At 46.5% G+C, this 25,529-nt stretch overlaps 1 protein-coding gene across 8 annotated transcripts in view; it reads left to right on the forward strand.

The window, feature by feature from the left end:
- Positions 1-25,529, forward strand: part of CALN1 (calneuron 1) — a 649,447-nt gene that overhangs the window by 381,764 nt on the left and 242,154 nt on the right. For all 8 annotated transcript variants that reach the window (XM_078354140.1, XM_035279438.3, XM_035279415.3 and 5 more), the window contains one exon: positions 10,098-10,210. In XM_078354140.1, coding sequence (XP_078210266.1) covers positions 10,098-10,210 — 113 coding nt within the window. The remainder of the gene's footprint in view (positions 1-10,097; positions 10,211-25,529) is intronic.

Consider the following 25,529-nt stretch of genomic DNA (forward strand, 5'->3'; position numbering starts at 1 on the left):
TTAGAGATCCTCCCATAGATCCATAGATCCTGGAGACTTTTTTTTTCTTTTTTGAGACAGAGTTTCACTCTGTCGCTCTGTCACCCAAGCTGAAGTACAGTGGCGTGATCTCAGCTCACCGCAACCTCCAGGTTCAAGTGATTCTCCTGCCTCAGCCTCCCGAATAGCTGGAATTACAGGCATGGCTAATCTTTGTGTTTTTAGTAGAGATGGGGTTTGCCATCTTGGCCAGGCTGGTCTTGAACTCCTAGCCTCAAGTGATCTGCCTGATTGGACTCTCAAAGTGCTGGGATTACAGGCGTGAGCCATGGTGCTTGGGTGCATCTAGGAGATTTCTAAATCCACATTTTTTTTTAGCTGTTAGGCACTCCCTGACACCGTCCTGCCTGCACCTCAAAAGCAGCCTTTCCCCAGTATGTTCTCCTGGCTTCTAATTAGTTTCATAGTCCCTTCAGTATCGCAAACTAGACACCTCCGCGTCACTCTTGCCTCCTACCTTTCCTGCCCATCCGGTCAGTTCCATCTGAAATGCCCTTTTCTTGTATCTAGTCTTCTCCAATCTCCATCCTCTACCTTGGCTGCCTTTCAGTTGTCCTACCTAAGACCCCTTCCCCAGCCAGCTCTGCCCCATCCAGTCTAGCCTTCATACTGTCCGTAGATTGATCTTTGGTGAGCAAAGGTCTGCTGCACTCATACCCAAGCCTGGGCGGGTTCTACTGACTCTGTATGGAAGATGAGCCCCCAGCCCACCTTGACCTTCTGGGTCCAGCTTGTCTTGCTCTTTTCCCATAGGGATCCTCAATCCAGCATGAAGGGTGGTCAGTCGCTGTTCCCAGGCACCCTGCCTCCTTCCTAGCATCCTCACCGTTGCTCAGGCCGCTCAGCTCATCTCATCTCCCTTGCAGATCATTAGAATCCTTTCCTCCTTTAAAGGGTCATTGCAAAACCCGTGGAGAATGACCTCCCTGGACCCTGCGTCCCCGACGTTGTCCTGCCTTAGCACAATGCTTTTAGGTCAATTACGGTACTCACTTGATTCTGCCTGGGGTAATGGATTGCAAGCCCCTGGAAGCCAAGCTGTGCCTTATGCTTCGGGGATTTAGTCAACCGATTTGAATGGAGTCTCAGGTAGACATTTCTTCCTATCTCCTTGTTACCCTTTGACGCCCACCTACTTTTCCTGTAGATTGCTCTCCTCCCTTTGATTTTGCAGTGATTTTTTTTTAAGGATTATTTTACCTCCTTGTGAAAATTTCAGCTGGTTGGTCTTGATGAATGTTGTGCAGTCGTGGCACTCCTGCAGCTTCTTGCCCTGGTTCAAGTTCATTACTTCCACTCACACAGCAGTGGGAAACCACGGACGCGGTCCTTCACAGGTTCACTTTCTGCGCTTCTTGCTGAGTGGATCGTGATGTGTGGAAGCTGGAGCAGGGAAAATGAGGCCTGGTCAGAGTGAATTACACTCTTTCTCTCTGCAGCTACTTGTTCATTCAAGATCCATGACAGAATTTAACCAAAGCTTCTGCATCCAGAACCTCCTGCATTCCATGTAAGGTTGCAGATCCAGGAAGAGGGAGGGTCACCTTTGTCTTTGGGGGCATGTGAGTCTGTAATGGCAGTTTCCTGGGACCCCGCAGGGTCTGAACAGGTTTTGTTCATCAGACCAGTTCTTTTCTGGTGGAAGAGATTTCAGACATGTGCGGGGTTCTGTGTGAAAGGCGTGGATGCCCTCGCTGGAAATGGAGCACCCATGGAGAATTCCTGCGATTCTGACAAAGAGGAGACTTGAGGAACATCTGTTTCGGCAATTGCCGTTTGCATTAAAGCTCTGGAAAGCCATCGCTCCCAGTTTCCCACCAAATTCCTGCCTGAATTCCCAGATAGGAAACACTATAACTCTCAAGCTTTGAAAAGAGCTTGGGATCCTGGGATCCTGTGCCAGGACCAAGAGCTGGGGTTTCCACTGTCAGGGGAAGGCAGTACAAGATAGGGGTGAATATCAGGGTTCTGGCCAGGTGTGGTGGCTCACGCCTGTAATTCCAGCACTTTGGGAGGCTGAGGGGGTGGATCACCTGAGGTCAAGAGTTTGAGACCTGTCTAACCAATGTGGCAAAACCCTGTCTCTACTAAAAATGCAAAAATTAGCCAGGCATGGTGGCAGGTGTCTTTAATCCCAGCTACTCAGGAGGATGAGGCAGAAGAATCGCTTGAACCCGGGGGGTGGAGGTTGCAATAAGCTGAGATCACACCATTGCACTCCAACCTCGGTGACAGAGAAAGACTCCATCTAAAAAAAAAAAAGAATTAGCCAGGTGTCGTGACACGCAACTGTGGTCCTAGCTACTTGGGAGGCTGAGACGGGAGGATCACTGGAACCCAGGCATTCAAGGCTGCAGTGAGCTGTGATCGCGCCACTGCACTCCTGGGTGTCAGAGCGAGATCCTGTCTTGAGAAAAACAAAACAAGAAACAATTATGGTTCTGAGCTGAGCCCCGCTCTGCCTCGTGGCAGCTGCATGGCCTTGATACAGTTATTTTTAACCCCTTCTTGCCTACGTTTTCTCATTGGTAAAATGCGGAAAGGGAGAACCCATTTATAGCGGTGGCATGGAATTAAACAAGGTGATACATGTGAGGCCCTGAGCTCAGTGCCTGGCACATAGCACGTGTTGAGTAAGTATCTCCTATTAACTTACCACTCCCTGAAATGATTAAGAATGGCCTCTGGTGGCTGGCCTGAGGTGCAAGAGTGAGGCCACACAGAGCCATTTAGATTTCAGGTGGACTCTATGTACCTGGAAGCCATAAATGCATTCCCATGGTAGGAAAAGCTGGGATCAGGGGACAGTAATCCAGACAGACCATGTCGGTGAATGACCTTCCAACAGGCCATGAAAAGCACAGGCAGACTGCTGGGGCTGGGATCTCAGCTCTGCTCCCTGCATAAGCGTCTGCAAGCTACTGGCCCTCTTTGAGCCTCAGTTTTCCCATCTGTCAAATGGGCTTCAGGAAGACTTAAATGAATCAGTATGTGTCCCAGCACTTTGGGAGGCTGTGGCAGGTAGATTGCTTGAGGTCAGGAGTTGGAGACCAGCCTGGGCAACACAGCAGGACCTCGTCTCTGAAAACATTTTAAAAGATTGGCTGAGCGTGGTGGCATGCATGCTCCTGTAGTTCGAGTTAATCCCGAAGCTGAGGTGGAAGGATCGCTTGAGCTCAGGAGTTTGAGGCTGCGGTGAGCTATGATTGCGCCACTGCACTCCAGCCTGGGTGAGAGCAAGAGCCGGTCTCTCAGAAAAAAAAATTCATATGCGGACATTTTTAAAAACCATGTTGTCCACTCCATGTGTACCCAGTAGGTGCTGGGTATTATGATGGTCATCAGGTTTCCTGGGCCTGGCTTCAGCCTGGCAGCTGGGAAATGCTTTTTTAGGGACTTGGTGTAAAACCTACCTCAGAGATTCCATTTGTCTCCATTCCCCTAAGATTGAGGGTATGGGGGCATAGGGACTAGACTTCTGGGTACAATGCTGATAACTTTTGGGGGTTTTCCCAGCCCTCTTTGTTTGTTAAATTAAGATCTGCTAAAGTGATCATTTCCATAGTCTGAATCTGAATAGAACCTTTATGTCACAGTAGGGTTGGTATAAAGTTATAGATTAGAAAGAAGAGTCTTGATTTGCTGAAGGTCTGTAGAAAACGTGCTGTGTCCTTACATACTTAGGAACCAGAGCTGAGAAATATCTGGAGAGAGCTAGAGATATGGGGGCCTAACCTGACTGTTCCTCCAAGCCTGAGCCTGAACAAATCCCTTTTGCTAAATGACAAGGAAAAAGAGAGTGTATGTGAAAAGAAGACTATTTTCCCAATACTCTCATGCTCAGGACCAAATATACCAAAGCGTGGGGTTTTCTCCAATTATCTGCAAGCATTGGACTGGATGTCCTACAGTTAAGTCGAATTCCGTTACTCTCTACCTGGAGTTAGCATTAGGTCCCGCAGGTCAAGGGCTCTGTTCCACAAGATTGCTCCCACTTAGGACACCATTTCAAAGTCCATGTGGTCACCTGTGCTTCCGACCACAAATCAGACGTTCTCTCTCATTTATTTTCTAGAGCCATTCAAGGATCTCAGGAAAGCACTTTACTAATTATTACCAGTTTATTAGACAAGAACACAACTCAGGGTAAGCCAGAGAGGCATCAGGTAATGGGAGTGCTCCCTGCAGCTTCCACGCCCTCTCTGGGAGCACTGCCTTCCCAGCATCTCCGTGTGTTCACCAACCTGAAAACCCTCTGAACCTCATACGTTAGGGATTTTTATGGAGGTTTCGTCCTGTAGGCGTGATTGATTATTGACCAATCTTCAGCTCTTCTTCACTCTCTGGAGGTCGGGGAGACAGGGCTGAGGTGCCCAAGGTTCTTATTGTGGTTTGGTGTTTCTGGTGATCATCTCCCACCAGAAACCCACCAGAAAGTGCTTCATTAGAACAAAAGACTTTCCTATCACCCAGGAAATGCCAAAGGATTCAGGAGTTCTGGCTAGGAACCGAGGCCAAAGACCAAATATTAGAACAAAAAATGCTCTGTGCCCCTATCACTTGGGGAATTCTAAGTGTTTTAGGAGCTGTGTGCCAGGAAACAGAGATGAGGATTTTATATATATATATATATATATGTTTGGGATGGAGTCTTGCTGTCACCCAGGCTGGAGGCCAGTGACATCATCTCAGCTCACTGCAACCTCCACCTCCTGGACTCAAGTGAGTCTCCTGCCTCAGCCTCCCGAATAGCTGGGATTACAGGTGTGCACCACCACACCCAGCTAATTTTTGTATTTTTAGTAGACACGGGTTTCACCATGTTGCCCAGGCTGGTCTCAAACTCCTGACCTCAAGTCATTCACCCACTTTGGCCTCCCAAAGTGATTGGGATTACAGGCATGAGCCACCGTGCCCAGCCAGTATGTATTTCTTATTATAAATCACAGTATCACAGGGGAAAAACATATCTCGACCAATCTGGGATTCCAAATGTCCTCTCCTAAATGACTAGAAGCAAATACTTCCATGATCTGGACCTCTTCTGCCAAGTCACGTGTACTCCACACTATAGTTTCCCTGCCCATAGGATCCTGAGTGCCCTTCCCCATCGCTTCTTCTCTGGCCAACAATTTGGAATAGCAAATGAGCTGCTCCCTTTGCCAGGGCCAAGATGTGTTTCAGAAGCATCCTTTCTGCTTGTCAGCTTTTGGTCTGTCGTTCCCAGCCAAGAGCACCATCTGTGAGCACTGCCTGGTGCTGCGACGACTTGGCCCAGAGCTCCATGTGGACCTGGGAAATGCACCAGTTCCATACTGCTACGCTCCCTGCTCCCTGAGCTGAGGTTTCGGAGAGGTGAGTGGTCTCGCTCCTCCTCCCACCTTCAAGCTATATTGTTCGAAGGCGTCCTCCTCCTCCTGGTGCTGGCAAGCATGGATTTTTGCCACATCCTGTAGACTATGAGGTTCCCAAGTAGGAGAGAATGGTGCCCATTATACCATGGCCTGGCCAGAAGCTCAAGTGGCCCAGCCCAGTGGACATGTCTTAGTTAAGGTCTCATGTGGTGTTTTTCTTTGTTTATTTTTATTTTTGTTGTTACTGTTTTGACACAGGGTCTTACTCTGTCAACCAGGCTGGAGTGCAGTGGTGCCATCTTGGCTCACTGTGACCTCTGCCTCCCAGGCTCAAGCTATTCTCCTGCCTCCACTTCCCACGTAGCTGGGACTACAGGTGCCTGTATTTGGGACAGAATGCACCAAACTCAGCTAATTTTTGTATTTTAGTGGAGAAGGGATTTCACCGTATTGCCCAAGCTGCCCTCGAACTCCTGGCCTTAAAAGATTCGCCCTCCTTGGCCTGCCAAAGTGCTGGGATTACAGGTGCGAACCACCACACCTGGCTCTTATGACGTCTTTGCAAAAATAGTTCCACATCTTTCAGCTTCTAAGCTACTATGAACAGTTAGACCTCACCAGGGGTGGCAGGTAGTGTACGATGCCCACTGCTAATAGACCAACATTCCAGAGGGAGCACCTAGGAACAAGAACCACAGTGGTCGGGCTGTTTGCCAGTCCAGTGATCTCAGTCTTCTTTTTTTCAGTAAGTACCCCGAAGAGCCTTTTAAGATGTGCATTTCTGTCGTTGTCCTTCCCACTTGAAATTTTGCACAGATGCACTCGATATTATTGTAGCTCTGCAAGAGCCACGGGTAATTTCTAACAATGGCCAACGTTATTTTGTTCTCTAATGTGGGAAGCAGGAAAGTGCCTTTTTAAAGTTTCCTTTCTTTTTAAAGAGTAAGTGCGCTAATAACTTTGTTAAGCCCCATCCTATGTAGCTGTGAGACACGCCAAGCTTACAGGCAGATGGTACATTCTATGTCCTTGTACTTTAACCAGGATATCTGTGCTGGACGTGCTCACAGGCATGGCCCAGCTCTCCACTGCTTTCACCTGTTTAGAAAAGTTTTAAGTTATTAGCCAATTGGGTTTTAGTTTAGATTGTGAGGTCTGGCTCCAACGAATGGAGATCAGACACAGCAGTAAGGACAACCCCAAATGCATAAGGGATGAATTTGTATGTGTTTTCCTTTGTTTGTTGTGTTCTCATGGCAAGATGCTAGTGTGGGTGCCCTTCCTGCAGTCCAGGAAGCAAAAATTGTGTTGCCGGAAGATCCTTTGTCTCCATGCTTACTTTTCTTCACAGCACCGAGCACCTATTTCCAACACTAAGAATCCATTTTCACCCCATTGTGGGTGACACTGTCTCTCTTGAGAATGTAGTTTTGTCTGAGACTATTTAGCCATCCAGCCCCACCTGTGACCAGGGGAGGTGATCTGGGTGAGCTGAGGGTAGCAAGCATGTCTGTCTGAGACTTGGAGCCCCATGGAGTTGGCTTTCAGAGGTGTCAGATTCTAGGCGGACTGGGCCATTCTCCCTTCCCTCTAGCTTTCCACTTCCACTTTCACAAGTACCGGCGGAACGTCTGTCTCTAGGCAAATATCTTGTTCTATATTCAAGATACTATTGTTTTGTTTCGTTTCTTTAAAAATGAAGTTATTAAGGTCAGGTGCAGTGGTTCTCACCTGTAATCCCAGCACTTTAGGAGGCTGAGGAAGGAGGATCACTTGAATCCGGGAGTTCGAGACCAGCCTGGGCGACATAGCAAGACCCCATCTCTATTTTTTAAAGGAACCAGCACTTTGCAGGGTCTCGACTGGTACTTGCAGTCTGTACTTGGGACAAGTATACCAGGAATGCATTATAGAGCCTGTCTCTCTGTATTTCTGGCAGCATGGACAGCAGCGTGCTTTTTGGGAGTCTTTGTTAACTTTGAAGGCAAGATGGTAACTCATTTGTCGCTTGAATTCACTTTCTTAACGATTACCAGAGAGAGTGAAATTTTAGATTTATCTTGTTGAATGATGAGATAAATCGATTTCGTCTCCAGAAGCCACTCACCGCCCCCCATCATTTGGTGGTTAAATCCTCCATTTCCCATTGACTTGCCTCACCTCCCTAATCCTTCAGGAAGTTTTCCCTCTGCTGGGATCTGTTCCTGGACACGCTGCTCTGAATTACTGGCATCTCGTTGCTAACATCTGCTCGGTGTTGTGAAATCGGTGTGAATGAATATTCTTTGAAGGTGAATGCACTCTGCGAGTAGATTGATTGATGTGTGGGCATTTGGGCAAACTCGTGTGCGCAGACACCTGGCTGTCTGCACTGGCTGGAGCCAAGATAGGGGTGCGATGAACTCGTCATGGAGTTGCCCTTTCGAACAGCTCTCTGGGCGCAGAATGCCACACTGATGACCCACAGAGGACCGTGAGGCTTGAAGGCTCACGGTTGTCTGTTGGGTTGGCTCAAGTCCACCTTCTGGCTACTGTCAGCTCTCGCATGAAAGATCCAGCAGATGCTGCACTGAACAGAGAAGGAGTGAGCAGGAGACATCATTCATTCACTGTGAGAGTACATACTGAATGCCTGCTTTGGTGTTCAACATGCACAGATGTTTCAGACCAAGTCCTTGACCTTGCAGAACTCACAGTCTTTCGCTTGTGAGATAGGCATGCAAATCAATGACTGGAATATGAGGGTTTATTTTATTTTATTTTTTTGAGACAGAGTCTTGCTCTTGTTGCCCAGGCTGGAGTGCAGTGGTGTGATCTCGGCTCACCGCAACCTCCGCCTCCCGGTTCAAGTGATTCTCCTGCCTCAGCCTCTCCAGTAGCTGGGATTATAGGCACGCGCCACCACGCCTGGCTAATTTTGTATTTTTAATAGAGACAGAATTTCACTATGTTGGCCAGACTGGTCTTGAACTCCTGACCTCAGGTGATTCACCCACCTTGGCCTCCCAAAGTGCTGGGATTACAGGCATGAGCCACCGCACCCAGCCAGGATACATGGTTTCAAATTCCACAATAGGTACACATGAAGTTAGTAGGAGAGCTAGAAAAAAGTTCCAGTTCTGCCTGATGAGATCAGGAACAAAACAAAAAGAGAACATCAGCTCTGTCTTAGAGAAAGAGACACTCCCCAGATAGACAAGGGACGGAAGGCATCCCGGACAGAGGGACCGGCACACACCTGCATGCAGAGCTGTGAGGGAGCGTGCATTCTATGCCAAGTCTGGGGATGAATACATACAAAAGAAATAGGCATATAAAAAATGATGGGTTTGTGTCCTTTGTAGGGATATGGATGAACCTGGAAACCATCATTCTCAGCAAACTGACACAAGAACAGAAAATCAAACACCGCATGTTCTCACTCATAGGCGGGTGTTGAACAATGAGAACACATGGAAACAGGGAGGGGAGCATCACACACTAGGGTCTGTTGGGGGGAACTAGGGGAGGGACAGCAGGGGGTGAGAAGTTGGGGAGGGATAGCATGGGGAGAAATGCCAGATATAGGTGATGGGGAGGAAGGCAGCAAACCACACTGCCATGTATGTACCTATGCAACTATCCTGCATGTTCTTCACATGTACCCCAGAACCTAAAATGCAGTAAAATATATATTTTTTAAAAAGTATTCATTCAGTAAAAAAAAAAAAAAATAGCTAGTGAGGCTTGAAGGTGTGCTGAGGGGGTATCCCTATATTCAGTTAAAGGTACTGTTCAGGCCGGGTGCAGTAGCTCACACCTGTAATCCCAGCACTTTGGGAGGCCGAGATGGGCGGATCACTTGAGGTCAGGAGTTTGAGGCTAGCCTGGGCAACATGGTGAAACCCCGTGTCTACTGAAAATACAAAAATTAGGCGGCATGGTGGTGGGTGCCTGTAATCCCAGCTACTCAGGAGGCTGAGGCAGGAGAATCACTTAAACCTGGGAGGCAGAGGTTGCAGTGAGCCGAGATCGCGCCACTGCACTCCAGGCTGGGCGACAGAGCAAGACTCTGTCTCAAAAAATAAAAAGAAAAGATGCTGTTCAAAGGTATAAAGCATGATCAGATTTGGGTTGGGGGAATTAAACTCAGAACGGCATAAAGAGAGTGTGATGGTAAGAGTGGAACAGCCACGCTACTCACAGCAGAATCGTAGCTAGGAACGTTCATTCTCGGAAGGATTTTCTCACCTTCGTCATTGAAAAGAGGACTAGCCCTTGGAGTGATGAGGAAGACAGAGCAGCCACAGATACCTAAGAGGTGAAATCCAGAAGGCTTGATAACTAAATGTCTGTGTGGGTGACAAGGATGGCGGAAGAGATGGGGCGAAGCTGCCCCTTCTGTCATGCCCAACTGGGCAATGTGGAGTAAAAGGAAAGCTAAGGGTGAGGTATGGCCACGTTAAGCGGGAAGTGGTGGTTGGGTATTTCGCTAGAAATCCTGTGAAATGTTTAGGATTCTGTGGTGCTGTTTGTACTAATAATTGCCAGTTTCCTGTGGGACTTTGGGTCATTGAAGAACATCGAACGGTTTTAAGTGATGTTACCAGGTCTTCAGCGCATGAAGTCAGGCCAGGAAGGAAAGCGTAGAGGTGCGCACTGCAGCAGGTACCGTGCGTCAGCTTCAGCTTCCTTGAATCTCATATTTACGTCTTCTCCTCCCAGGGGATGGCCAGGTGGATTTCGATGAATTCATGACCATCCTTGGCCCCAAGCTGGTGTCTTCAGAAGGTCGCGATGGTTTTCTTGGAAACACGATAGACAGCATATTCTGGCAGGTGAGTAAGAATTCTTTTTTTTTTTCAGACTAAGTTTGACAGTAAATGTGTCTGAGACTGAGTTTTGTCTCTGAATTCTTGAGCTTCTGTTTGGCATGTGAAAATCTCTTCTGGGCTGAGTGACCTGTGTTCGTGGACACAGAATCAGAACTATGAGTTATTTAGGGTTTGGAGGAGGGAAATATCTTCCCACGTTTTTCTCATAGCACTTTGTTTCTGCATTTGGGAAAAATGAAATTATTCCACTGCTCATTCAGAAAAGTCTTTTTCCTGGGGACACTTCAAGGGGGCGCACTGGTATTATCTGAGCCCATATTGTCTTTGCCCTCAGTTCTGGGGTGTCTTTGCTGAGAGAATGGTGTGGTTGCCGGGACCTCTGGGGTCCCGTCAATATCCTTGCACGTCATAGGAGAGAGTGACTTCCTCTAAGAATGTATATCCACTGCCTCTCAATTAGCTCCTGTTTTTATCTTGTAAAATCTCTTAGGAAATTCCAAACATCTAACGTCCTAGTTATTAAAGTATAATGAAATCATTTTTCTATTAGTTCTCTACTCTTAAAATGTGACAATTATTTTCTGATTATAAAATTTAGGGAGTGGGTTATCAGCCATTGTTTTTAAAAATTTGAATCAAATAAGTTGTCTGTCAAATTAAATTAAGTTAAATTACTGATTAGACACGTAAAACGTCATTCAAACACAGCATGGTTTTTAAAAAATGTCTTGATACTGTTTTTCCCCTTCAGTGAGAGTGTTCTCTAACCTAGATCGGGGCTGCGTTTGGCATGTCTTTCTAGTCTTATTCAGGTACCCATCTTGCATAGAACCAACGAGTATTTGGTAAGAACTTACGTATTCTATAATCTATCAGTCTTTGTGGGTTTTACCAAAGGCATTTAAGACTCAGACCTAGCTATTTGAGAATTTGGCTGACGAAGCTGAATTTGGTGGCTCATGCCTGTAATTTTAGCACTTAGGGAGACCGAGGCAGGAGGATCGCTTGAGGCCAGGAGTTCAAGACTGGCCTGGGCAACATAGCAAGATCCCGCCTCTGCAAACAATTTTAAACATTAGCCGAACATGATGGTGCCTGCCTGTAGTCCCAGCCACTCTTGAGGCTGAGGCAGGAGGAGCGCTTGAGCCTGGGAGTTGAAAGCTGCAGTGAGCTGTGATCACACCACCACACTGCAGCCTGCCTTAGTCTCCTGAAGTGTTGAGTTTACAGGCATGAACCACGGCGCCTGACCCCGAATGCTTTCCACTCTTTGTCTCCATCCTCACGGCTTCCTGTAGCCTAGGAGAATGTTCCAAAGTGTTGCAGGCTCTAAGCATTCTTCCTGGCCCTCATCCGGACGGGAAGGAGCTATGGCTGCTTCGTTTCCAGCTCTTAAGCAGAGGCCTCCTGTCTTCCAGCTTCATAACGGTAGAGCGTCTACACCGCAGGGAAATATTTCTCTTAATATGCGGACTGCCTCTAGCTTAATTCAGACATGCTGTCACTCTCACAAAGTCTCCGTGTTTTTTGTCTTAAGATTTTCTTCCACACCCAGGGTGAAAAGAGAGGTTGGAGAAAGGAGAGTAAAGGGGGAAAATTCCATCTTGAAATATTTAAACCAATGCTGGAAGGCACAGACTTAGTGGCTGTGGTTTTCCCCTCCTGCTGCTGCTCACCCAGCTCAGGATTTTACAACTAGCGAGCAAGAGCAAAAGCATCCATCATTTCTCAGTGATCAGCCTCCCCGTTTCCCCCTGCGACTGCCTGCCCCTTCAGAGACAGCGTGAAAAAATGGTACTTAAAATTTCCACAGCTTCGGCTTGTTTCTGGAGAAGAGTTCAGGTTCCCAGTGCTTGAGTAGTTTTTCAGGTGTAGAAGAAAGCTGAGAGAGTGTGTGTGTGTGTGTTTGTGCACGTGTGTCCTTCCTCGTAGTGATTGAAGATAATGGACGAAAAAGAAGCAGAAAGGTTGCTTTCCCAACAGCCTGTCTCTAAAGACCCTGCCTCTAAAAGCAAACTTAAAAATTAGCTGGGCTTGGTGGCGTGCAGCTGTAGTCCCAGCTACTCTGGAGCTGAGGCAGGAGGATCGCTTGAGGCCAGAGGTTTGAGGCTGCAGTGAGCTGTGCTTGTGCCACTGCACTCCAGCTTGGGTGACAGAGTAAGACCCTGTTTCGAGACAAAAAAGTAAGAAAGGTAGCTTTTCATCTCCAAATATCCAGGCAGAAGATACTGATCATAGGAGGTACTGATGTTCCTGAAAGACCATCCTCCTTTAGAGACTCTAGCAAGACTTCCCATCAGTGACAAAGTCAGTTTTCCATAGAAACAGACATGAGACTACCTCTGGAAAGGTATATATCCACGACCTATGGCTGCACAACGCGTTACACCAAAATCTAGGGACAGAAAACCACAGTAAATACTTTCTATCTCATGTAACTTCTGTGGGTTGGGAATTTGAAGGCGGGCTAAGCCGGGTGGTTCGAGCTCAGGGTCTCTAATGCAGTTGCAGCCAAGAGGCCGGCTGGAGCTGTGACCAGCCTTGGGCTTGGGGGGGCTGGAAGATGTGCTTCCTGGTGGCTCAGTCACCTGGCTGGCAAGGTGATGCTGGTGGTTGCCGGGAGCCCTCAGGTCCCTACTGCACAGACCTTGCCACGGTGCTTCTTGAGTGTCCTCCTGACATGGCAGCCAGCTTCCCTCAAAGCCAGTGATCCAGGACAGTGCTAGGCAAGAGCTATGATGTCTTTTATGCCTTAGCTATGGAAGTTGGACACTGTCATTTCTACAGTAGCTTCTTGGTTACACAGGTCATCCCTATTCAGTGTGGGAGAGAACAACCTCCCGGTGAATGCCAGGAGGCAGGAGCCACTGTGGGTCACTTTGGAGGCTAGCTACCACAGAAGGGTAAAGACTCTGTCATTGGACTTCAACTTCTGATCTGACATTGCTGCCCCAGCCTTCTGTTTTCCCCAGGCTTACGTTTCTTCCTACCTTAGAGGAGACCCATGACCAAGGTTATTCTCTGTACCACTGAGGAGCAATCCTCCCAAGCACTAGGTGCCTCTTCCTAATAAAATCCTTTTTTCCAGGCCACACAGGGTGACTTATGCCTGTAATCCCAGCACTTTGGGGGGCCAAGGTGGGCAGATAACTTGAAGGCAGTAGTTTGAAACCAGCCTAACTAACATAGTGAAATCTTGCTCTACTGAAAAGAAAAATTAGGTGGATGTCATGGCACATGCCTGTAATCCCAGCTACTCAGGAGGCTGAGGAATGAGAATCATCTGAACCTGGGAGGTGGATGTTGCAGTGAGCCAAGACCGAGCCACTGCACTCCACCTTGGATGACAGAGCAAAACCCTGGCTCAATAAATAAATAAAAATATTTTTTTCCAGTGCTCTCCTTACTGGCGTTCTAGCCTATACTGCCAACAGTAGAATAAAATCAAATGGGATTCTGCAAAAGCAACTATTTATTGGTTGGCCCTGGTCCCAAAAGTTATAAGCCCCTGGCTCTTTACAGGAAATTGGCTGTGAGTGAAGGGGGAATACACTTGGCTACAAATGCACCTTCCTTCCCAGGGAGGATGGTCTGAGAGTCGTGCCCCAGAGTCTCCAGTCCCTGCAGGGTATGCCGAGCCCTCTGGGTGTGAGACTCTTGGCAGCTGGTTCAGAACTGCTTTTCTGCACATAACTTATGAAGCTGTTATGGTGTTCTCTGTCTTCATTCATCAAGCTTCTGTGTGTCTGCCGTTACTGCAGCGATATATTTGCAGAGGAAATGTGAAATTGGGTTTGGAGTCAGCCTTAGGATATGGTATGCGGAGAGAGGAGGGAAAGAAGGGACTGAGCGGGGCTGAGACGCAGGACTCAGGGAGCCATTCTGCCAGCTGGTCTTTAGAAGAGCTAGTTTTATCCCACAGCTGTGTGCAGTGTTCAGGACACTGTCAATTACCCTCGCCTAAAAGTGCGTAGGGCACTCAGCCTTCCCGCATGCTGCAGGTTAACTGCCGAGGAGTCAAGCGCGGTCCTCAGGGTCCCTGCTTCTCCAACATTTATTTGTCACACGTCGTGTGCCTGCTTGTATCCAGGCATAAGAGGCTTACGATACAGTAGCTGTCCTCAAGTGGCAGAGGCGAGAGCCTTGCTATTTTGTCACGGTGTTTTCACGAAGCCACCCCAGCAGCCTTTTTCATTTTCTCCTCCTTGACCTCCAGCCCCGTGCCACGGTGTGCTGCCATGACTTTGCAGACAGCAAACTACAGCAAGCAGACGGGGAAGGATGGCAGGAGGTTAAACGGGTCTGCCGGTCCCAGGGGCCGGCCAACGCTCCCATTAAACTCTTTTCCCTCTGAAGAAACAGAGAAATGTGTCCCGCGCTTGGTGAGGAGAGCTGAGCTGCTTGTGTGTCTTATTTTTGCCACCGTGAGGTTCAAGAACAGCCCGGCCAGAGTGCTGCTGGAAACATCTAACGCGTGCTGTAGAACTGGGACCCTTCACCACATTTTAACCTTACTCACAGTCGAACCTCGTTCAGGAAGACTTCACTAGTTTAGAGCTTCTGCTTTCAGAAAAGACACATTCATAGCTTGTGAGCAGACAGATCTGCTCACTGGATGGTGCAGGCCGTGCTGGAACGAGTCGGGGCTAGAGGTCGGGAGACAAGAAGCCTGTGATAGCTCGCTACTCCTGAGCACACGTGAAGTCCAGGGAGCCATTCTGCCCGCTAGTCTCTGGAATAGCTAGTTCATCCCACCGCCGTGTGCAGACACGTGGAAGGCATTGTCAATTACCCTAGCCTAAAAGTGCATGGGGCACTCACCCCCAGGTCTGGTAGGGGGATCAAAGTCTGTTTGCCACGCTGCCTTGCCTTGCCCCTCCCTGGTTATCAGTGGCAGGTCTGCTGCCCTCCAGTCCTCACTCGTCTGGTGGGAGAATATACAGCAGGTGCAATGGAACACCTGCATCTGCTCCGCAGAAACCTTCTGTCTTACCTTCTGTCTCTCCATCCCAGATTCTTGCTGTGGTCTCATGTCTCCTGGGGCTTTCCATTTCTGCTTTGGTCCTGGACTCTTTTTTTTCTCTTTTGAGACATAGTCTTGCTCTGTTGCCCAGGCTGGAGTGCAGTGGTGCCATCTCGGCTGACTGCAGCCTCCACCTCCTGGGTTCAAGTGATTCTCATGTTTCAGCCTCCCAAGTAGATGAGACTACAGGTGTGTGCCACCGTACCTGGATAACTTTTTGCATTTTTAGTAGACATGGGGTCTTGCCACATTGGCCCGGCTAATCTCAAGCTCCTGGCCCAAGTGACCCACCCACCTTGACCTCCCAAAGTGTTGGGATTATAGGTGTGAAGCACAGCTTCACTTCAAGGTCCTGGATTCTTGATCTCTGTCTCAGGTTCTGATACAAAACCCAGTTCTTCCCAGCCCAGGGTCCAGACTTTTGTCTGGGACATCTTATAAGCTGGTCCTAGGGTGAGGGAAGAGATGGGCAGGTGGTTTGGTTTAAAATTCTTGACTTACGCCTAGCACATTGGTTTATACCCATAATCCCAGCACTCTGGGAGACCAAGGCAGGAATTTGAGAGCACCCTAGGCAATGAGCAACACCTCTTCTGTACAAAAAAATAAAAAAATTAGCCAGGCATGGTGGTATGTACCTGTAGTCCCAGCTACTTGGGAGGCTGAGGCAGGAGGATTGTCTGAGGCCAGGAGGTTGAGGCTGCAGTGAGCTGTAATCATGCCACTGCACTCCCACCTGTTCAACAGAGTGAGATTTCATCTCAAAAAATAATAATAATAAAATAAATAAAGTTCTTGACTCGTAGACAGTTGAGAGCCCTTTGCGTTCCTGGTCATGGCATACTACATACAAATAGCTACAATACAATGTGACTTCAAATCCGTTATGCATAAAAAGACTGGGAGGAAATATATCCAACCACTGACAATAACTTTTTTTTTGGAGACAGAGTGTCACTCTGTCGCCCAGGCTGGAGTGCAGTGGCGCCATCTCAGCTCACCGCAACCTCCGCCTCCTGGGTTCAAGCAATTCTCCTGCCTCAGCCACCCGAGTAGCTGGGATTATAGGTGCCTGCCACCATGCCCAGCTAATTTTTGTATTCTTCTTCGAGACGGGGTTTCGCCACGTTGGCCAGACTGGTCTGGAACTCCTGACCTCAGGTGATCCGCCCGCCTCGGCCTCCCAAAGTGCTGGGGTTACAGGCGTGAGCCGCCGCGCCCGGCCTTCCATTCTTACTCCTCTAATGGAACCGTGATAGTTTTCAGCGGTGATGCTCGTACCCGGGCCTGCTAGACTGACCCCAAGCCTTGAGTCCTCACAGGAATCTTGCCAAGTGTGGACAAATGGGATACGAAACGCATTCACGCCAGCAGTGATTCCTGAAGGGTGGTTCCCGGACCAGCAGCGTCAGTAGCACCTGGATGTTGGAAATACATGCTCAGTGCTGCAAAGAAAAATCAGCGCTGAGACAAAGGATCTTTCAGCAACGCAAGTTTTACGTCCGGCCCGCAGGAAGGGCACTCTCATAGCACCATCCAACATCTATTTCCAGCACTGGAATTCATTAGAAATGTCAATTCTGGCCCGGCAAATTGCTCACACCTGTAATCCTAGCATTTTAGGAGGCAGAGGTGGGAGGCTCTCTTGAGTCCAGGGGTTCAAGACCAGTCTAGGCAACATAGCAAAAACCCATCTCTAAAAATAATAATAAAGTGTTAGCCTGGCGTGATGGCACAGGCCTGCAGTCCCAGTTACTCTGGAAGTTGAGGCAGTCGAGGCTGCAGTGAGCCGTGATCACACTTCAGTCCAGCCTGGGGAATAGAGCGAGACCTGCCTCAAAAAGGAAAAAAAAAAAAAAAGAAATGCAAATTCCTGGGTCTCCCCCATTGAATTGAATATTCGGTATGGACTTATTAAATGAGAAGCTCTAGGGCTGCGGCCCAGCGGTCTGCTCCAACAGGCCCTCTGCGTGACTTCCACACTCACTTCAGTTTGAGAGCCGCTTAGTTACAGGATTTTAATGAGCCTGACACTTGGGACAGGGCAGTGGGTTAGGTTTACCCATCTGCTTCTGCCCCTGGCTTCCTTCCAGGTTTGGTAATTTGGGTTCTTTTACTTATCCTTATTCATGAGTATAACTGATCTTAAATGACACTATAGTTTTAAACTGTTTTGAAAAGGTGGAAAAATTATGTATCATTATGTTGCTAATTTCTAAGTAGGAAATAACTCTCTAAGTATTGGAAGCAATGGAAGAATCAAATAATACTAGTAACTTAAACTATTCAATTATAAGAATATTTAAAAAGCTAACAAAGGACAGACACAGTGTCTCAGGCCTGTAATCCCAGCACTTTGGGAGGCCAAGGTAGGAGGATCGCTTCAGCCCAGGAGTTTGAGACCAGTTTGAAACCAACAAAGCAAGACCCTGACTCTACAAACAAATACAAAAACTAGCTAGACATGGTGGCGTGTGCCTGTAGTCCAGCTGCTGGGGAGGCTGAGGTGAGAGGATCCGTTTAGCCTGGGAGGTCCAGGCTGCGGGGAGCCACAATCATGCCCCTGCACTCCAGCCTAAGCAACAGAGCAAGACCCTGTCTCAAAAAGCAAACAAAAAAGCCAGCAAACTGGCAAAAGCGTGGCAATTGATACAATAAAGCACACGTAGAGAGCATTTCTAAAGCTTTGTGAAACCTCTTGACAATAAATGAGATAAAGAGCAATAGACAGCTGATCGACCTTTGAAATAAACATTAAAACAGCTCAACCTCACCAGAAATCTTAGAAATGTTTATTAAAATAGGGATTGGATAACAATTATCTTCTCAGAATGGAAATCAAATCACATAATACTCAACGTTGTCGAGAGAGAGATAAAATAGGCAAACTCAGCTAGGCGTGGTGGCTCACACCTGTAATCCCAACACTTTGGGAGGCCAAGGCGGGTAGATCACCTAAGGTCTGGAGTTCAAGACCAGCCTGGCCGACATGGTGAAATCCTGTCTCTACTAAAAATATAGAAGTTAGCCAGATGTGGTGGCGTGCGCCTGTAATCCCAGCTACTTGGGAGGCTGAGGCAGGAGGAACACTGGAAACCAGGAGGTGGAGGCTGCAATGAGCTGAGACCATGACTCTGCACTCCAGCCTGGGTGACAGAGTGAGACTCTATCAAAAATAAAAAATAAAAAAAATAAAAGACTAACACTGATAGAAATGTAAATTGTACAACTTTTCAGAAAACTGTTTGGTGATACTTAGCTATAATTTTTAAAGCCCTATAATTTAGAATTTGTTCAAACACTGTGATTTAAAATAATTCTACATTTAGTAATCTATCATATTAAATCAGTCAGACGTGTAGAAAAAGGCAGTTATGGAGATAAAATATTGTATAATTATTACAAATAATATTTTCACTTTATACTAAATGAAGAAGCCAAGGTAGAGATTGAATTTACAGTGAAATGGCATCACCATTCTATATGTATTATGTGCTATTTATATCCATCTATTATGGATCCGTTTATGGTCAGAGAGAGAAAAATGGAGAAAATTCTCACGGTACTTACCTTGACTGGCATAAAGGTGAATGTAATGTATTCTTTATTCTTGTGTGTGTTAGGCTGTAAGGTCTATTCTGTTATTATTCAGTAAAGTTAACAAAATTTCAAGTTAGTCCGGGTGCGGTAGCTCATGTCTGTAATTCCAGCACTTGGGGAGGCTGAGGCAGGAGGATCACTTGAGCCCAGGAGGTTGAGGCTTCTGTACACCATGATTGTCACTGCACTCCAGCCTGGGTGACAGTGAGATTTTGTCTCAAAAAAAAGAAAAAATCTCAAATTAGCAAAATCACATTATCCAAGAATTGTTTTCAGTGGCAAAAAAAAAAAAAAAAAAAAAGTGGGGTGGGAGGAGCAGTGATTAGAGTGTGGAGTGTTTCTAGTGCACATCCCCATGGTTACGGCACAAGGAGCACAAAGTCGGCATGAGAGTCTGAAGGCCGGCCGGACCTGGTGGCTCACACCTGTCATCCCAGCACTGTGGGAGGCCGACGTGGGTGGATCACCTGAGGTCAGGACATCGAGACCAGCCTGACCAACATGGTGAAACCCCCATCTCTACTAAAAATAGACAAAAATTAGCCAGGCATGGTGGCATGCAACTGTAATCCCAACAACTCAGGAGGCTGAGACAGGAGAATTGCTTGAACCTAGGAGGAGGAGGTTGCGGTGAGCCGAGATCGTGCCATTACACTCCAGCCTGGGTGACAGAACAGGGCTCTTTTAGTGAAGCCTAAAATCAAAATGAATGCAGCTGCCAGCTGCCAGGAGGAAAAGAACTCACTGGAGACCACTGAGTGGCATCTGTCACCCAAAGCCACTGTATGACCCTCTCCTGCAGAGGCTGCAGGAGGCCCAAGGCAGGACTCACAGACACTGCTCTCCACATATCAGCTGGATATGCGGTCAGTATGCTGAAAACTCATATTTTAGGAGAAAGCCTGAAATGATTTTATAATCACAAAAAATACATTGATGGAAAGTAATGTTTAAAGTCCCTTCAAAATAACCTCATGGCCAGTACTTCAGCCTGTAGCTGAGATGAGCTGACCAGTGGCCTGCGGAGGGAGGGGGAGGAAAATCACTGCTCACGTTACTGGCCAAGTCCTGGCACCAGTGGTTTCGTATTTCTATCAAATAGAATCTCCCCAAATTTTATTTAAACGTATTTTCTTGTATTCCATCCACTTATCCTAAAGAGTTTAACACATAAGGCAGGATGGGAACCGTAGGCGCTCAGGGAGGCGCAGAATTTTCATTGAAAGTTGTCTAAATGGGCTGAATATGGTGGCTCATGCCTGTAATCCCAGCACTTTGAGAGGCCGAGGCAGGAGGACTGCTTGAGTACAAGAGTTCAAGACCAGCCTGGGCAACATACAGAGCACCCATCTCTACAAAAAAATTAAAAATTAGCTGGGTCTGGTGGTGCATACCTGTGGTCCCAGCTCCTTGGGAGGCCGAGGTGGGAGGATCTCTTGAGCTCAGGACTTCGAGGCTGCAGTGAGCTCGGATCGTGCCACTGCCTCCAGCCTGGGTGTCAGAGTGAGACTCTGTAAATGAAGCGAACACGAGAGAAAGGAAAGATGATTAGGATGGATGCTATCAGAGGTAGAATGTTGGCCCTGAACTTGTTCAATTTCAGAGGAAGCAGAGAAAGGAGCGAGACAGGTATGGATGCTGATGGGGACCTCTTGAGGTCAATCAGGTCAGTCCCCTCAAACCAACAAACAAGAAGCAACCAAAGGCATGTTCAGGAGAGTGAGTAAGTGTCTTCCTGTGATTTGGAGATGTTGTCCTGGAGGTGACTCTGAGCATGGCTCCGATGCTCTTGACCCACAGGATAGAGTTCTGAGGTTCACGAAGGCAGCCAGGGAGACCAGGGAGGCGCCTACAGCCACCTGACCCTCTGGTCAGTGAGCCCTGATCCCCACGCTCCTGACCCCTTCCCAGCCAGACACTGGGGAGCAGGCCCCCACTGTCTCATCGAAGGCAGCCAGGGAGACCAGGGAGGCGCCTACAGCCACCTGACCCTCTGGTCAGTGAGCCCTGATCCCCAAGCTCCTGACCCCTTCCCAGGCAGACACTGGGGAGCAGGCCCCCACTGTCTCGTCGATGTGCTACTGTTGTTTTTTTTTTTTTTCTATTTGCCATGGTGAAAAGGATTTTAATTTCCTTTTCTTTTCTTTTTTTTAAACAGAGTCTCGCTCTTTGGCCCAGGCTGGAGTGCAGGGACAATGATCTTGGCCCACTGCAACCTCCTCCTCCTGGGTTCAAGAGATTCTCCTGCCTCAGCCTCCTGAGTAGCTGGATTCCAGGCACATGCCACCAGAGGCTGGCTAATTTGTGCATTTTTAGTAGAGATGGAGTTTCACCATATTGGTCAGGCTGGTCTTGAACTCCCGAACGCAGGGGATCAGCCCACTTTGGCCTCCCAAAGTACTGAGATTACAGGCGTGAGCCCCCGTGCCTGATTTTAACTTTTCATTAAATGTTTCTAACTCCTTTCTGCCAGGAGGGTGGAAAATGGCTTTGAAATGTTGTCATTCATCCAGCTACCTTACTGAATTGTCTCATTAGCAAGGGTCTAGGCAGTGGAGGCTGCAGTAACTAAATACTACAGAGCAGACTGCTCATTAACAGACACGTACTGCTCAGTTCTCTGGCAAAGGCCCGCTCCCAGATAGCAGAGTATCAGCTGATTTCCTTGGATCCTTTTATCCCTGTTTAACCCTTTTTATGGGTCTCTACCTTCATGATCTAATCACCTCGCAAAGGCCCCACTTTCCAATTCCATCACAACGGGAGTTAGGATTTTAGTATATGAATTTTGGAAAAACACGAACAGCAGTCATGGATTTTTTTTCCATTGATTTTCGTAGGTTCTTTATCCCACAGCGACTTTGTCTACAAATTGCAGCAATTTTGTTTCCTTCTTTCTGGCAGTGTGTATTTTATCCCATTTGTGTTAACGGAAACCTATTTATCATGAATAAACCATAGGGATGATATTTGATCTTAGGAAATTAACCTCTTACTGTTTTAGTCTGTTTTCACCCGAGACTGGGTAATTTATAAAGAAAAAGAGGTGTAATGGACTCTCACAGTTCCACGTGACTGGGGAGGCCTCACAATCATGGTGGAAAGTGAAAGGCACATCTTACATGGCAACAGACAAGAGAGAATAAGAACCAAGTGAAAGGGGGTTCCCCTCATAAAACCATCAGATCTTGTGAGACTTATTCACTACCATGAGAACAATATTGGGGAAACCTCTGCCATGATTCAATTCTCTCCCACTGGGTCCCTCCCACAACACATGGGAATTATGGGAGCTACAATTCAAGATGAGATTTGGGTGGGGACACAGCCAACGCATATCTTACCAACAGGTTTTTAAAACCATGAATATATGATAGCTTTTTCTGAAATTTCTTTGACTGTCTATTAATAGGATCATGTGATTATTCTTGTTTACTGACATGATGTCATAATTAATAAATTTCCTACTATTAAATCATTTTTGAATTCTTAGAGTTAATAGTACTTGTCACGGTAGTCCATTTTCTTAATGCAATTTGAATTTGTAGTGTAAGTTTTGAATTTGATTTGCCATTAATTTTGATTTTTTTATTCCTATTTATAAATAAAAGTGCCGGCTGGGCGCGGTGGCTCACGCCTGTAATCCCAGCACTTTGGGAGGCCAAGGCGGGTGGATCACGAGGTCAAGAGATCGAGACCATCCTGGTCAACATGGTGAAACCCGTCCCTTCTAAAAATATAAAAAATTAGCTGGGCATGGTGGTGCGTGCCTGTAATCCCAGCTACTCAGGAGGCTGAGGCAGGAGAATTGCCTGAACCCAGGAGGTGGAGGTTGCGGTGAGCTGAGATCGCGCCATTGCACTCCAGCCTGGGTAACAAGAGCGAAACTCCGTCTCAAAAAATAAATAAATAAATAAATAAATAAATAAAATAAAAGTGCCCTATAATTTATACAAAACTACAAGTGTCATTGTTAGATCTAGAAGCAGAGTTAAAGCTAGCATGCTAAAATTCATTGGTTTGCATTCTGTGATTTTCTCTGATATGCAGTAACTTCTCTACAGTACGGAATTGATTTATGACTTTGACTCTGAGCTTGCCAGTTCATTAACTCCTTGATCTAGTGGTAGTGCTTTTTTGCTTTGTTTTCATTTTTTTGAGGTAATTATTTGATAAATATTAGATGTTAGTTGTCTTTTAGCCTATTTTGAAAACTTATATTGTCTTCAGGTTACCAGTTCCTCAAAATTGCTTAGCTTATTAGCATTACTTGCATATTAACATTACTTAAAGATTTATTTGAGGCCAGGCGCAGTGGCTCATGCCTATAATCTTAGCACTTAGGGAGGCTGATATGAGAGTCTAAAAGCCAGCTGGACGTGGTGGCTCTCGCCTGTAATCCCAGCATTTTGCGAGGCTGAGGCAGGTGGATCACCTGAGGTCAGGAGTTTGAGACCAGCCTGGCCAACATGGCGAAATCCCATCTCCGCTAAAAATACAAAAATTAGCCAGGCTTGGTGGCGGGCATCTGTAATCCCAGCGACATTGGAGGCTGAGGCAGGAGAATCACTTGAACCCAGGAGGCAGAGGTTGCAGTGAGCCAAGATCACACCACTTCACTCCAGCCTGGGCAAGAGTGGAACTCTGTCTCAAAAAAAAAAATATTTGAATGTCTTCTCATACCATTGTTTTAGCTTCTTCTTATTGTTTTTTTTCTCATTTTTTATTATTTTGATATGCCAGATGGTTGTCTATTTTAGTGATTTTTGGGGAAAATCTATTCTATTTAGTGAATAATCTTCTTTTCTGTTTTCATTCTGGTATTTTCAGCTTTCCTCTTCATTTCTTTTCTCTTTCTCTTCTTCTTGTTCTGATCATTTATTATGATATATAATAACAATTTGTGTTGTTATTTTAATTTTATTTAGGTTTTTCTTTTTATTATTAGGATAATTTAGATATGAATTTTCTTTGTATAGCTTTGTTACATTCTGAAGATTTTGATATGTATTATGATGACTTATTATATGGTCTGTAATTGTAGATAATATTGCTGTTCACTCCATAGTTAGTGGGAGAATATTACTGAATACCTTATTTAAAGACTTGTTATGGATTTCTCTCTTTGTTTGCATAATACTCATAGGATGCCAGGTATATAATACCCTCTTCATACTACTTACTGTTTCCATTTATTGTGTCTCAATATGTGTTCGATTTCTGCAAACGTAATATGGTAATTGAATAGACTGCTTGCACAATTTATAAAAAATAGAGCTATTGACCCATGACCCCTTTCCACTAAAAATTACATTAAAACCATGAACTTCCTCATTCACTTTCTATCTACTCACTGTCTTAGACTGACAGCATTAACATTTGTCTCAATTCTGTTTCTGACATTTTTTCCTTGTGTGTGTCTGTGTGTATGTGATGTTGCCACCCATTATTTGATTGATTCATTCATTCAATAGAGGCTTATTGAAAGTCTTTTGAGGTTGGGCCCAGTGACTCTTGCCTATAATCTCAGCACTTTGGGGGGCCCAGGCAGTAGGATCACTCGAGGCCAGGAGTTCAAGACCAGCTTGGGCAACATAGTGAAACCCATCTGTATTTCTTTTTAATAAAACAATTTTTGAAAGTCTGTTGGATAGAGCACAGATGTAGTGGTGATTAGTAAAGAAGGCTCTTGCTCTCATAGAATTCACATTTTAGTGTAAGAAAGGCATTAAATAAATGGTTAATGAATAAGGAAATTTCAGATAATATTAAGTTGTTTTGTTCTGTGTGTGTGTGTGTGTGTGTGTGTGTGTGTGTTCTGAGACAGAGTCTCACTCTCTTGCCCAGGCTACAGTGCAGTGGCGTGATCTAGGCTCATTGCAGTCTCTGCCTCTGGGTTCAAGAGATTCTCTTGCCTCAGCCTCCCAAGTAGCTGGGAATACAGGTGCCCTTCACCATGCCTGGCTAATTTTTGTGTGTTTAGTAGAGATGGGGTTTCTCCATGTTGGCCAAGCTGGCCTCGAACTTCTGACCTTAGGTGATCTGCCTGCCTCGGCCTCCCAAAGTGCTGGGGCTGCAGGTGTGAGCCACTTCACCTGGCCACAATTCCTTTAAGGAGCTGCAGACATCACTTCTACTTGTGTTCTCCAGCCAGATGCCAGTCACGTGTCTGGTGGAAGTCGGTCACATGGCCACACCTGGCAGCAAGGGAAGCTGGGAAATGCCATCTTTATTCTGAACAGCTGTGGTCTAAGAGTTTTAAAATTTGGGGATTTGGTTGCTATTAAGAAAGAGTGAATTGACACTGGGGGAAGAACTGTCTCTCATCTCATCAAGGTGTGGAGTTTGGCTATGATTTCATGTACAAGCAGTACTCCTTGGAGTGTTTGAAGAACTTGAGTGGACTGATGTAATTTATATGCAAAGTACGTGATTGGCTGCTGTGTGAAGAAGGAGGGTAGGAGCTAGAATGCAAATGAGGACCCAGTTATGAAGTTATTTTGGGAGTCTGGGAGGCATGCGGATGGCTCGGACTGGGGTTGAAGGAGCCGAGATGGTGCGTAAGGAGCAGACGTGAGCTTTATATTGGAATTACAGCTATTCGTGAAGCTAATATGTGACATTTCCGTTCTGTATCCATGATTATGGTTCATACCTATAAAGAGGCTCTGCAGCCCATCCATAGCTTTTGCCTTGAGT

Source organism: Callithrix jacchus, chromosome 2 (assembly GCF_049354715.1).
Source record: "Callithrix jacchus isolate 240 chromosome 2, calJac240_pri, whole genome shotgun sequence".
NCBI classification, from domain to species: domain Eukaryota; kingdom Metazoa; phylum Chordata; class Mammalia; order Primates; family Cebidae; genus Callithrix; species Callithrix jacchus.